Here is a 14807-nt window from a genome sequence, read left to right on the forward strand (position 1 = left end):
GCGTGTCCTTCATGCCAATCTTTAGGACGTCTCACCAGAAGGAACATGATGCCCCTCAACCCAATTCTGGTGGTTGAAGTGTTTGATGCATGGGGCATAGATTTCATGGGGCCTTTCCCTAATTCTTTTGGTAACCTATACATATTACTTGCTATGGACTATGTGTCTAAATGGATTGAGGCAGTTTCTTGTAAGACCAATAACCACAATGTGGTTGTGAAATTCCTAAAGGAGCACATCTTCTCCCATTTTGGTACTCCCCAACATTAGCGATCGGGGCAAGCACTTTTGCAACCGGCCCTTTGAGGCCTTCATGAGGAAATATAGTGACATTCACAAGTTGGCCACACCCTACCATCCCCAGACAAGTGGCCAGGTTAAGGTTTCAAATAGACAGATAAAGCAAATTCTTGAGAAAACCATCAACCCGAACCGCAAGGATTGGTCTAATAGATTGGTAAATGCGTCGTGGGCCCATAGGACGACCTTCAAGACCTATCTTGGTCAATCTCTGTACCGTCTAGTGTATGGAAAGGCGTGTCACTTACCTGTTGAGCTTGAGCACAAGGCCTTTTGGGCTATCAAAAACTTGTTTTTGCAAGAAATAATAACCGCCAGCGTACGGATCAATCGTAGCTACGGGTCAAACTCAAGGAAATGTACACCACTCTATTTTACTCACTTAAAAGCCATGCAAAGTGAACCAAATTAATTAAAGTGGTGGACTAAACTAATGGTAATTAAATTAACGTGTCCTAACTCTCAAGCATCTAGCGAAATTATGCATCTAAGGAATTGGATTGGCGTCCTAACACATAAGCATCTAACCTATCAAAACTAACGCAGATTTAAAGGAATAAATTGTAGCCACACATCACAGCGACAAAAAAAAAAAATCCAAAAAAAATAGATAAGAGAGGGAGAATGAGACTAAGAGATTAGAAATGTAGAACCCGAAGGGGCTTGAACCGGATTGAAATTTGCTTACTTCTCACACTTGAAATGGCGCTACCAAATCCAAAATTAAAACAAAAATAATTAAATTAAAATCCTACCATAATGCACAATGATAATAGTAACTAAAAAAATAAAATCCTAAAAGCATGATTGAATTAGAGAGGTAGAAAATGAAAAATAAAATAAAAAGTGGAGAATGAGAATTCCTAATAGAATTGAGGGACTAATGGAGATACTAATAAAATAAAACTAATAGAAGAAGAAAGAGGTATAGAATAAGAAGAACAAATTAGAAACTAGAAGAATTAACAGATTAAGAAGAAGATGAACATAAAAATAAAAATAAGAAATTGATACTCCCTTCTACTAAAGTTGAAAGTGCATGAATTGACTAGGCCTTGCATGAATGTAATTTGATGAAGCTTGAACGCTTGATTAATCCTTGCATGACTTCCTCTTCCAAGTCTTCTAAATCTTCTCACTAGAATTAGAAGCCTAGACTAGAAAGCTTTAAAACTAAACTAGAATTAAATTATTACAACCAAATTGAAAACATAAAATTAAAGCATGAATCAAAAGCATTACAACCATGGAATTGAAATCATAAAATCAAACTAAAACTTAGAAAACCAAAACTAGAAGAAGAGAAGAAGAAATTTCACTAATGAATTGAACATGTTTACAAGAGAAGGCATGGGGTATTTATAGGGGGAAGGAGGAGAAGGGAGAAGAGGGAGAGGGGCTCCACAGTTTTAGGGCCTCTCCTTCTAAAAAACGCGGAGGGGAGAGAGAAGGGAAGAGAGAAATCCCAAAATAAGAGAATATTCTCCTCCTTCCTCCTTTACATAGCTTGATCCCCAAGAGAAAAGAGAAAAAATAAAAACTAAGAGAGATAAGAATCATAGCTACATAAACCTTCTATTTTTCAAAAAGTAATTTTCTAATTCTAAATTTGTGCTTCCTTTTCTTTGTAAGCGTCTTCTCCAAGCAATGAGATCAAGGCATCTTTGACTTTTCAACCTTCCAAGAATAAGAGAATGTTTTTCAAAAGAAATCTATCCATAGTACAATTCCAAAAGTGCCCTTGGAAAGTTAGAGAGAGAATGATGATGATGATGATTAGGACTTCCACTCAATCAATTAATTAAGGGAAGCAGTTTTCTGTGCAGGAGTGTGGCCTACACCAGCACTCCCATGTGTCTATCTCTCTCCTTAAAAAAAGGGGGTAGAAGTGTCTTTTCACATGGGGAGGAGAGAGATAGACTCATGGGAGTGCTGGCGTAGGCCACACTCCCGGACAGAGAACCTTTTCCCATTAATTAAATACTAAAGTTGTCCTCTAGAAAAAACGTGGAGGGTGCACCCTTTAAAAATCGTGGAAGCTTGACATGGGTCCCCCATGTGGATAGCAGTTCTTCTCTCTCTTCAAGACTGGAAAATTGTCGAAACGGTCTTGTACTTGCAGTAGATCTCCACCATTGATTAGAAATACCTCCTTTGATACCAAAAATGTCCTTAGGAAGTGGCAGAATGGCCATGGACTTGCATTACAACTCATTTCTGACCCATTATTCTTTCTTGGGCTAAAAAGAATAATCAACTGCATGGAGGCCTAAATGGATGTGTAACTGAATTCCATCACGTCCATCTTGCTCAAAATTTAGCCCTGAACACAGCCATGCAAAAACATTGGGCAACTTTACGTGTAAATTTGGAGATGTAGCCCCCGATAGTCCAGAATAGCAATAAATAGCCCAAAAACCTGAAAAGCACAAGAAAGCACCGAGTAACTCTGTCCAATGTGGTAAAATGCATGTTTTATGCCCTAAGATGTCACACATAAATGTGCTCATCAGATTCCCCCATACTTGAACGTTACTTGCCCTCATGTAGACAAAAAGAAAAACTAACCTAGAATGCAAAAATCCTAACTCACTTTCGTAGGAATCACGGTTGCACTTAGCATGTGCAACAAGCCTTTAAACCCCTAGGTTACCCCTAGTGTACGAGTTTTGTCTCGTGGGTGTTTGCAGTAAATATACACCCAAAATTCAATAAGAAAAAGAATGCTGCAAATTTTAATCATGGCATGAGTAGGATAATGCACATAATCCCAAAACGTGCTCAATAAAAGATCAAGGAGCCAAAGGTTCCCCCACACTGGAATTTTATCACCCCACATCAATTCAAGTAACAAGCATGCATCAAGTTCCAGGGATCTCCTCATATTTTTTGAATACTATTCACCTTCAAGTAAACCACTCATAGCATCGATGGAACCAAAGACTTGGGCTTTGAGCATTTTTTACCATACTTTCTTTTCAGGCATTAAGACAATAACTTCTTCCTCTCTTTTTTTCAACAACAAACTCTATTTCTACTCCACTGTTGTTCTCTGAATGACATGGTGGAGCATACACCAGACACCCAAATACTTGGTAGCTTTGCTTTTTGCATATATCCATAAGACATTGAGACAATGATGCAAGAGTTTTTTTTTTTTTTTTTTTTTTGAGTTTCCTTCCAAGGAATTTCGAACAAGTCACCCTGCTTCCTGAGGCAACAGTGCCCTGTCTAGTCCCAAGGAATTTCACTTTCCTTTCTCTTTTCTCTTTTTTTCTTTTTTTCACTTTCATGCCTTGCCTTGCCACAAACAAATTGGTCTCAACTACTAGCCAAAAAATCAAAGGGTCCATAAAACACATAGAGGAATCTAGCCATCAAGCGAAATAGTGTTCATATTTTCCAACTTGGTCCCTCTCACCAAATACATATCAATTACCGTCCTTGAAAAGGGATTTTTTTATTATTTCGCATGCTAGGGTACCTAATTCCCTCTCTCTCTCGCTTCGCAATCAAAGAAACGTATGCACAAAACCAAACTACCGCCACAATCAAAATTCACAAACTTCACCAATCAAGTCCAACACATCCCCCCACACTTAATTCATGCAGTGTCCTCAATGCACGCAGAAAAGACGGAATAAGGACAAGGGAGGGGATACATACCAAGAAGTCAGTCTTCAAGGTAAAGAGACTCATGGAGATCCATGACCTCTTCCGTACTTGGAACGGGCATCTCAATGTATGGCTTCAAACGTTGGCCATTTACCTTAAAAGTAGCACCTGTACTTAGATTGATAGGATCTTCTTTTTCTTCTTTTGTTTTTCTTCTTATTTCTTCTTGTTCTTCTTCTCCTTCCACAGTTTTCCCTTTTATTTCCTTTTTTACCTCCTTTCCTACCGCGAGCACTATCTCCCTTTTATACTCTCTCTCCAACTCACACTCTCAGATACCCTCTTAATTTCGAGTTCTTTTTTTGTATTTTTCCCACTTCTCCACTTCCTTCCCTTTTTCTCCTATTTTTTTCCTTTTTTTTCTCTCCAACTCTTTATTTCTCTCTCCTACTCACCACAACCGACAAGAATTTCTCCCCCTCTTGCACGCACAAAATTACCTCCAATTTAGTGTTGGATACAAAGTGGGGCGCACCAAGGGTTAGGAAATCAAAATATGGTCGTAAAATACAAAATCCTCTTACACCCCTGTCGACCCGAGAAAGCCCTAGCCCGCTCTGAGCAGGAATAGGGCATGGGCTAGGTTTTTCAACATTGAGGGTGATTTAGGGTTCGATTGTTCAAACCCGAGCTCAGGGTTGGGCTGGGCTAGGGTTGAAACCTCGACCTGAGCCTGGCCCGGCCAGGCCCTGACTTTAGCCCTGACTTTATGATGGTTTTAGTTTTAGGTATTACACTTTTACCAATTTAGTCTTTTAGGAAGTTTCACTTTTGATTTTGTGATTTCTCTTCCCATTCAGCATTTACTCATTTAGGGTTTTCCGTTTCTCTCCCAAGTCCCACCAAATGCTAGCACTCTAGCATTCAACTGCCGTCCGCCGACGAGCTATTTGCTAAAGCCTTTAAGGCTTCAAACTTCAATCAAATTCCTCTCCCAATCTCGTCTTCTGGGTTCTACAGCTCAAGAGCACAGAGCAGTGGAGCACCACGTTGAGCTACATGCTAAGGCCTTCAAGGCTTCAAACTTCAATCGAACTCCTCTCCCAATCTCTTCTTCAGACTTCTGCAACTCAAGAACTCTGAGCACCTCTACGTTTCCCTATGGTAGGAAGTTTCACTTTTGAATTTTTTATTTCTCCTCCCATTCAGCATTTACTCATTTAGGATTTTCCGTTTCTCTCCCAAATCCCACCAAATGCTAGCACTCTAGCATTCAACCGCCATCCGCTCAAACTTCAATTGAACTGCTATCTCAATCTCGTCTTCTGGCTTTTGCAACCCAAGAGCACGGAGCAGTGGAGCACCTCTGCGTTGAGCTAATTGCTAAGGCCTTCAAGGCTTCAAACTTCAAACGAACTCCTCTCCCAATCTCTTCTTCTGACTTCTGCAACTCAAGAACTTGGGGCACCTCTTGTTGGTGACTTGGTGTTTCACCATTTCTTTTTTTTTATATGTTGTCCTTTGAAATAATGGTTGATTTTAGTTTCCTATTGCTGTCCTTTCTCTCTCTGTGTGTGTGTGTGTGTGTGTGTGTGTGTGTGTGTGTGTGTGTTGGTGTATCAACCTCTATGTTTCTCTTGTCTTAATTTGATTTGGCTTTTCTTTACGGTTAAATTTAGTTTCCTATAGCTAATTTCCACTGGAATTAATAACTGTTAAATCTTGCATAATAAAAGGTGAGGAAATGGAATAAAAAACATAATATCATAGTTATAGATGCATATTCATCATCTTATCCCTGAGATAATGGGAATTACCATCGATAAATAAGTTGTGTAAATGAAAACCATTAAGCAGGATAAATGTCCATTACTGATGTGAACATTGGAGACAAATACAACCGATTCAAGTCAAGTTGCTACACTGCATTAACAGATTATACAACATACGGTGTGATACAAGCACTACTAACAGGAAACAAAGCAGTGGACGAGATTGTGGTCAAACTAAGTTCATTAGGGAACTGACGAATTATCAATTGATAGCTTCTCCACTTCCAGGTTGAGGTAATAGGTATTTGTTAAAGGCACTGATGTTATTGAATTATATGATCATGAAGCCCTCCAACACCCCATCAGCACATAACAATTCAGTGCTTTTAGCAAGTGGTACTCCTACTTGTTTGTTCCCTTGCATTTCCCAAGCCCTATTTTAGAAGAAATCAGAACATTGAACATGGAACCTCAAGATGTCTAACCCTTGGGAGGAGTACAGGTCAGATACACCATAGATATAACAATACAGGTGTTTCTCATTTTTTTAATGCATAGGAGGGCAAAAATGACAAAAAATCAGGGCCAACCTGGCCCTGACAAAATCAAGGTGAATCAGGGCCGGGCTGGGTTGGGCTGAGCCCAGCAGGGTTGGGCCTGGGCTGAGATATCTTAGCCCAACCTCAGGACCAGCTTGGGTTTGGGCTGAGCTGAGGTCTCAGGGTTGGGCTAGGGTTTTAAAACCCGCCCCAACTTTCTTATAAGATCATAAACTCACCTCGAAATCAAGTGATTGCATCATTAAAAAACATGTTAAGGACAATAGGGTAACTTCCTAAAGGGAAAATAGGTATATTTGTCAGGTTTCCTTCGTTTTTTTAAATAAAATACTAACGGACTGGGGCTAAGTGAAACCAAGTTTGAAAAGTAAGGGACGTTTGAGTAATTGTCAGAAACACGAGAGGTTCGCTGAATTGTCAGAAAGGTCAGGGGAGGTCAGAGTAATTTACTCTAAAAGAAATAATTGTTAACCCTACTGTTGTTAATGCAACCCTGATTAGTTGGTTAATTATATAATGCATGTAAATTCTCAATATAGGCTTCGTAAAATGTAACGGTAATTAATGACTATCATGGCTATTCCAAAACCATGTATTATGCACAATAAACAACTTCACTGAATTGGTTAATTGCATGATTCAAAAATTCAGAGCCTAATATAATCTAACATTATTACCAGTGATTAACAATATATCTAAATGATGAGAACAGGTACAAAGACCAAATTCTTCATGTTTATCACCAATAAATACATTGCAGTTTCAAGAAGGCTTCCTATGTGACCTTTTCTTGCATATAGTAAACTTTTTAGTGAGCAGATAGAACAAAAACCCCATGGACAAAGTATTTGACATTTCCATTTATATTTCCCATTATTCTTTCAACTGTATTTGGCCATGCATTACAAAAAAAATGTTACTCTCAGAAACATCCACCGGAACCTTTACAAGTGACAGAACAATATACTCGGACCAATTTTGTCCAGGAGAATCAAGAATATTAACCCTGACCTACTGGATGGAGAAAAATGAATATCTGATCAACAATTAATCAACCATACCTTATTGTCAAAGAAAATACCCTGGCTTTCATAAGCTCTATGCTCTGCTTTACAACGTTCAAGCACTCCAGGACTACAGTTCTTCTTCAGTGTTTCCACGTCACCCTGCACAAGAATTTGTTACTTAGTACAGATGTAAACAGGCTGCCAAAATATCACTATAATACACCAAAAGGGAAAAACTAAAAACATTTCCTGTTCCTGCAATCTCATATGAACTTCAGTAGTTACCTTGATATAAGCATTCAGGGTTGGCTTTATCATTTCCTGAACTTCAGCTGCAAACTCCGGTAAAGAAAAAGAGCTTGAACATGCGAAATTTTATACAGTAGAGTGATTAGATTGCCATTGTTGAATCATGAAAACCCCAGAAAGAGAAAGCAGAAGAAGAAGGCTATCTTACGGATCTCGACGACGTATCTCCTTGAAACATAACGCAGCTGTTGTTTCTCCAAAAACTGTTTCATTGATACTGTCAATGAGAACACACTAAATTAGCAGCAGAAATGGCAATATATATGAAGCCTCCAGTACAATAGCTGAAAGGAAATCACAAACTGATTTAAGTGTAGCAGAATACTCTTGTATTTTATGAACAACCGGATGATCACTAGTTTCCCAACGTTCCCGCAAGTCCTCTGCAAACTGCCAAAATTCCAACCCCAAATCTAGTTATAACCGCTTACTTTCAACAAGGAACCATGGGAGTAATAGAATGTCTGTCAACACTTAACACCAAAAAGTCAAAAACCAAAGAGATAGGCATGTCCATGCAGTTAAATTGCAACATCTCTTGTCAGTAAGGAAAGAAAAAACCCCACTATTAAAAATAATTGAAGAGTAGATGAAACTGACTAGGAAAGGAGTTTCCTAGTAACTCTGTCAGTGTTCTTATATTGATCATCCTTTCCATAAAATGGCATGTTCCAACAATAGTGAGAAAGATTATGCGCCAATAAAATGTGTACAAGCCAAAACAACAGTGTGATGTGGATGGGAAGGAAAAGGAATAATAGTTTAAGAAAGAAAATGTACCTCCTGACCCTTTGTTACAACAGGCTCACCGATCCCACTTATGCGCTTGAATACAGGATGACCTTGCATCTAGAAAGAAACAGAAGATCAAGTTCAAGTGAGGAGCTACATACTAAATGAAAGAAATAGTCCATCTACGCTATTCCCACAGATAGGAAATAAGACCAGTGGACCATTTACCTTCATTTTAAATGCTCCCCACTTCTTACCCCACTTTGACTGCTTTGTGGGTACAACAACAATGTCAGTTCTCGTACTTCGTTCTCCTGTTGATGTAGAGGAAGTTACATTTTGCACGTGCCTTCTCTTAGCAGGGTTACCATTTAACTCATCTTTTACTGTGTCATAGCCCTTCTTGGCTAAGTCAATGACCTTTGCATCCTTCAATTTTTGAAAGGCTTCAAAAACTCTAGGAGAAGCAGAAGAAACACCAGACCTAAATCTGCCAAATAATGATTCTTTAGCATCAACAGATTCAGATTGCTGGGAATTTTCTTTTCCAGATGTAGTACTGTCTTCATCCATCGCAGCAGAATCAGATTTAGCTGAGGTGTTGGAGGATCCAGATGACTCTTGCTGTCTTATTCCAAGGCTCTCCTTGACCTAAATTGTGATACAAGGGGAAGGCAATAATGTTTTCAGTGGATCCTAAAACTATAAAAAACAATCATAATTCAACAAAAGGCTTCACAAATGCAACAACAAATGACTCACCTCTTCCGTGGCAGCTGAAATCTTCTCCTTTACATTGGCAGTAACCTGAAAAGAAACAAAGTTCTCAAAGATTAATGAATGAAGAATACCACAATTTGAAAACCAGCTTTGCTGGCTATAAAGCAAAAGCATGGAGGAAAAATTGCCAAAACAACGGGACCATGAAACCATGGCTTGGAAGAACCTGATCCACAATGGCCATAACAGATCGCAAATTATCCATGATTAAACAATAGTGCAAGCAAGAAAGGGAAAGCAGCTTACTTTCAAAATTACAAAAAACTTAAAATGTAGCTGATGCAAACTGAAAACCAAAGTATGAACAAACCCTAGGGCAAGTGAAACAAGGAGATAAAAAATTTCCACAAAAAAAAACAGAAAGAACATCTTTTTTCAAGAAATCGGAAAAATGGCTAAGATCCCAGAACAGAACAAGGACACAAATAGGAAAGTGAAGGGATTCGATAAAAGTAGCATGACAAATGCACCAACAGACGTATGGAGACGAGTTTGCCTTAAACCAGAGGGAGGTAAATAGAACTGCTATTCTGTCATTCTGCTGAGAAGTAAAACAGCGAAGTTAAGAACCCAAAACATGTCTAAAAATATACACACAAAAAACAAAGTTTCAAAAGGTTCTGATAATTATTACAGCCACAAAAAGTCATGAATCTTCTAAATTTTGACTAATAGAATAATTCTGATCAGTTAGTTTCAGAATAAAAATCTTTCAATCAGTGCAGCATCTGTAGGTAATTTTGAACTGACCTTCTTCGCAGTAGATTCAGCTTCTACCCACACGCTGTCTGCACGCTTGTACAACTGCTCCGCTGTCTGCTTCGTTCTGCATTCACCAGTTCACCATCTAAGGCCCTCCTCTGAAGTGTCTGGCAGCCTTTGGCATACAAAAGTATGTCTCAACCTACAACCTAGAAAACCAAAAATTCCAGAAGGCATGGAGCGACTATATCCTAAAATTACCTGACTTTTAGTTCTTCTTTCACCTCTTTCAGCTCACCTGCTTTCTCCTTGAGTTCCTTGACTGACTGCTGGAAATCCATATTACTACCACCAAATAAAAACCGCAGATGGAATTAAAAAACAGTACAGGAAATCATATATGAGCTGAGAACTGCCAAGTAACAGAATGAGCAAGTGCAAAGATGAAAGTAATAGTAACAATATAATAAAGGTGGCAGGTGGTACCCAGGATGGCAGTAATACTAACAGAAAATGAAGGGAGACATAAAGGGTTAGAGTAAAAAATGGAGTAAGGAATTTATTTCTATCTCAGATAGATTTAAACCCATAATAAATAGCTGATCCATCCGGAAAAATAGCACAGAAAACACAAAGATATCAACCCTAACAGGCAAACGACTCGTTGTTTTGCCCTTTCAGTAGAAAGAAGTAACACGAGGAAAAGAAAATGGATTTCACCTCAGTCAACTAAGTATAACAGAAAATTTCTGCTGCAATTAAAATGGGCACCCACCCAACCCCCACCCCCAACAAAAAAAAAAAAAAAAGCATTAAGTCTTACATAAAAACCGATTGAAACAAGTATACTAGTAACAATAATGTTATAAAGAATAACAGTAAATTGAGAAAGTAAACACGCTAAAGCAGACTTAAATAGAGAACTCTTCCATTGTTCATTTCTCTTTCTTTTCAATGTATGAGACGCCTGTCTCCTGGGTTTTGACTGCTAATTTATAGAATCAACAAAAAAACAACGACGAATTTCAAAACACAAGGTTACATGAAAGTTGCAAAGTAAAGAGGGGAGGCATACCTTTTAACTTCTCCTTTGACTTTCTTTGAGAACTCATTGAAGACACTGAATCCACGAGAACCCAAAAGTCCATTTTCAGAGAGCAATCGCAGCCTCATATTCGAAGCCTGGATGAAGAAACCACACAAAAGAAAAGTGTACCATTTCCTTGATTACGTGAACAAAATATAGTGACCAAAACCCCAACCAAAAGTAGGGTTCCCATCGATACGACAACGAAAAAAAAAACACCTGATGCTGAGATTAGGGTTGTAGCGAGCAAACCTGGTATGATTTTAGCTGCAGAGAAAGGAGTTGCTTGGATAGAAAGAAATCTCGCACCAGTTTTCTGCTACCCATTAGAGATAAATTCAGAAATTTCAAACCTTGCTTTATTTTTGGCCAAAACAAGACCTCTCAGGCTGTCTCGCTCGGTCCCTCCTCTTCTATTTTTCGTCAAAAGTGGAAGGTTGCAGAATTTTTGCAAGAGAGTACAACAATAGTTAGTAAATTCGGATTCAGGAATTATTCGGACGAAGAATTATTCTGAATAATGAGTTTGGTAAATTTAAGGATTTGGCAAAAAAAAGCGAACAAAATAAAATTCGGGTTTGAATTCAGATTCGGGAATTATTCGTTTACAAAAACAAATTCGGGCGAAAAATTAAGATAATTTTTAGTAACTGTTTTAAATCAACTATAGGTTATATCATTCAAGTTTGGTTTGACATCTTTTTTATGGACAAGATTCGTAAGCCTCTTAACAAGATTAATTTTCTTTTCTTTTTCTATGATTTGTTTACTAATATACAGTTCTCTTTCAGTTTGTCCCCTCTACAGGGGAGTAAGAATGATCTCTACAAGAGGTACAGCACCAAATCCCATCTAAGAAGGGAAGAACATCATATTACCCCACTGTGAACCTTTAATGGGGGCTTCCTCTTGGTAGAAAGTAGAAACCCTTTCACTTCAAGAACAGCACATAATATGATAATAAACTAGTAATGACAGAAGTATTGAATCAATAGATAAATGCTTAGACCCCAAACCAACAACAATATATATAAACATCTAGCTATTAAATCAAGTCTAATAGCATTAAAAAAAATCAAGAGGTTGATGGGTTACCTTTGGCAAAATGGAGCAGAATCAATCGATCTTACTGATACTAACCTCCCACGGATTTAATATGAAATTGCAATAGAGTTGCAGAGAAATACGATTAAAAATCCCAGGCATCAGGAGGTGAAAACGATCCGAAATAGGGTTCCTATCACTATAATAGATTCCAAATGGCCCAAGCTACGATTTTATGCAAAATAAATTTGGTTCTGCAAACAATGACCTTCAAAACAAACTAAACAGATCTGTAACAGGAAATAAAGGGAGGGCTTGAAAAGCATCTTACTTACCTTTAAGAAATGACGATTAGAGGAAGGGGAGGCCTCGGTGGGGGGTTCATCGGCCAGTAAAGAAGAAGGACGTTGGAAGCGTTAAATGCTGCTATTGCTAAGGGATTGAAGAGATAAAGCCCTCTCACTCACCTCCTTCTCCCTCTTACTCTGAAAAATGGTTCTGATTCCTTCAAAGATGAGCAAAGGCAACTTCAAAGTTGCAGCAGAAGACTCCCGCTATCCCTTGAAGATGAAGAGGAGTGCAGAACATAGTTTGTAAGTTCGGGAACGGCAATAGCCTCAGATGGAACTTGCCAGCGAAGAAGAACAGTAAGTTAGCCTCCCATTGCTGCAATTGCCTTCCATGGGGTTTTCTGCACTCTACCGGTATTGGGGAAAATAAACAGATAAGAGAAAGGGAGCAGGGGTTTTGTCGTATTGAATCAATAGCCTCAGTCACCGGCCGCCGCCGAACTCGTCCGGGAACAGAGACGGAGAAGATAAACGGAGAAAAGGAAGACACTATTAGGGTATTATCTGTTTTGCCTGGTTTGGTAATCGGGAAGGGCGAGGGCGCGAGCATTAGGGTATTATCTGTTTTGTGATATTTGGTTTTTAATTCTTTTTTGTCAAAAACATTTGAAACAAAGAATACGTATAATACGCATAAAATACTTTAGGGTCTCTTTGGTATAGTTTAAATTTATGTTTATTTGACATATAAATATAAATAGATGTGTTTGATATGATTTATGATCCCTATTTCTTATTAAAATAGATCAATATAAACATAAATTCATAAACAGCTCGAGAAAGTTGTTTATGATTTATCATCATAATCTGTTAAAATTTGTTTAAGCGGGTACCATTAATGAACAGATGCAGAATTGCTATTTAAATGGAGGTAAATTGGTAAAATTATTAAAATTAGAACAAAGCCTCTCATTTATCCCTCTCTCTCTCCAACCTCTACCCCGCTCCACCATAATACATAATATATTCTCATACAAAAAAAAACATAATACATAGTATATTCTTGACTTGAGAGTACCAAACCTATTTTTCATTATATAATCTAGGAAAATTTACGAAACACCTCCTGAAAATGGGCCGATACTCAGATCATCCCCTCATATTTGAAAATCTCAGATCACCCCTTCTACACTAACGGTGTTAGTGTGCTGTTAGTTATTGGTGTAAAAGGACTATTTTACCCTTGTACTAAATCATTAGAATTAAATTTACAATACTACCCTTTCCTTCATCTTCAACCTAATTTCATCCTCTTCCCCACACCTGTAACTCAATCTCAAGCATAAGTTGGCCGGAGAGTCGCCGGAGAGAAAGAAAAAAAACAAAAAAACCAAGAGATAGTGGGTGGCAGCTGCTCCGATGGTGACTCAACGGTGAGGCAGCTGCTTCTAATGGTGACTCACACCTGCAAGAGGCAAATCATCGGTGCTATTGACTGATATAAAGAACTGTAATAAGCCCTTTGATTAAATCAAAACCCTAAACTTAAACCAAAAAAAAATCAAGCTAGTCGGAAACAGTATATGGCCGAAGGATCATCCATCAAGAAAACCCTAAACCTCATATTTTTCAAAAGCCCAAGAAGCAAGAACTGCAGCTTCCCCAATCCACTTCAAATCCCATGAATTCGATCACTCTATTGTCTGAAATATTTTGCACGAAGCCCGAAACTCTGAGCATGCTCTGCCATTCTTCAAATGGGTCATTAAAGACTGGTTACCGTCATGATCAATCGACCCATCTGAAGATGATTCAAATCTTGGGCCAAACTCGAAAGCTCAACCATGCGCGATGCATTCTCTTTGACATGCCCAAGATGGGTGTGGAATGGTATAAAGAGTTTTTCATTATTTAAATCAGTAGTTATGGAGAAGCTAGGATTGCTCAGTTGGCCTTCTAATGACATTCAAAACTTCAACATTATTTTCTGTGAACAGCTGTGTGTTGTTGTAGGTTATATTGAACCCTTTTCTGTAACACTTTTGATCTCCAAATCTAAACATAGAAATTGAGAACCGTGAAAGAGGAAAATTGCAGTAGAGAGCTCGACATAGCTTCAATGACTTCGGAGCCATTTCTGAATTAAATCAATGAAAATTTGGGGCTTTTTAAGTGGGTTTCGTATTCAAATTTAGAGAGTCGAACTTGGCCAAGGAAGTAAACTTGTGAATCTCCGGCGATCATTTGCATCTGCGATGGATGCTCTTTCACAACTGCTGGTTTTTGTCTTGGGGTTTTATGGTGGGAGAAACAGGGAAAGCTAATCGTGAGGTGCAAGGATCGCCGGAGATTCACGGCGTCTGACGCCATACGATTGGTCGCCGACCTATCACCACCCTTTGCCGAGATTATTGGGCCGCCGTCACGGTGTTTTGGCCGCCATTCACGGCATTTCCTTGAGGCAGAACCCTAAGGGTTTCATTTGCCTTTCTGTTGATTGGGGGAAGAAGAGGAAATATTCTCCTCTGATTCCCCTCATCCTTATAAACTTAAAAAAATTGGTGGTTTTTAGATCTAAAGGTAAAAAGTAACTTCACATTAATCAAAGG

General features: G+C 38.5%; 1 protein-coding gene across 1 annotated transcript in view; it reads right to left on the reverse strand.

Moving 5' to 3' along the window:
* LOC122644571 (mitochondrial import inner membrane translocase subunit TIM44-2-like) overlaps positions 1–11246 on the reverse strand; it is a 35572-nt gene extending 24326 nt beyond the window's left edge. Inside the window, exons 1-11 of the mRNA XM_043837949.1 lie at positions 11117–11246; positions 10853–10959; positions 10039–10122; positions 9826–9901; positions 9058–9102; positions 8524–8946; positions 8344–8412; positions 7889–7953; positions 7712–7780; positions 7540–7612; positions 7309–7413 (exon numbers count right to left, since the gene is read on the reverse strand). Of these exons, the coding sequence (XP_043693884.1) occupies positions 7309–7413; positions 7540–7612; positions 7712–7780; positions 7889–7953; positions 8344–8412; positions 8524–8946; positions 9058–9102; positions 9826–9901; positions 10039–10122; positions 10853–10959; positions 11117–11191 (1191 nt within the window). The 5' untranslated portion in view covers positions 11192–11246. The remainder of the gene's footprint in view (positions 1–7308; positions 7414–7539; positions 7613–7711; positions 7781–7888; positions 7954–8343; positions 8413–8523; positions 8947–9057; positions 9103–9825; positions 9902–10038; positions 10123–10852; positions 10960–11116) is intronic.
* Between the last annotated feature and the right edge of the window lie 3561 nt (positions 11247–14807).

The sequence above is a fragment of the Telopea speciosissima genome, chromosome 11 (genome assembly GCF_018873765.1).
Source record: "Telopea speciosissima isolate NSW1024214 ecotype Mountain lineage chromosome 11, Tspe_v1, whole genome shotgun sequence".
In the NCBI taxonomy this organism is placed as follows: Eukaryota; Viridiplantae; Streptophyta; class Magnoliopsida; order Proteales; family Proteaceae; genus Telopea; species Telopea speciosissima.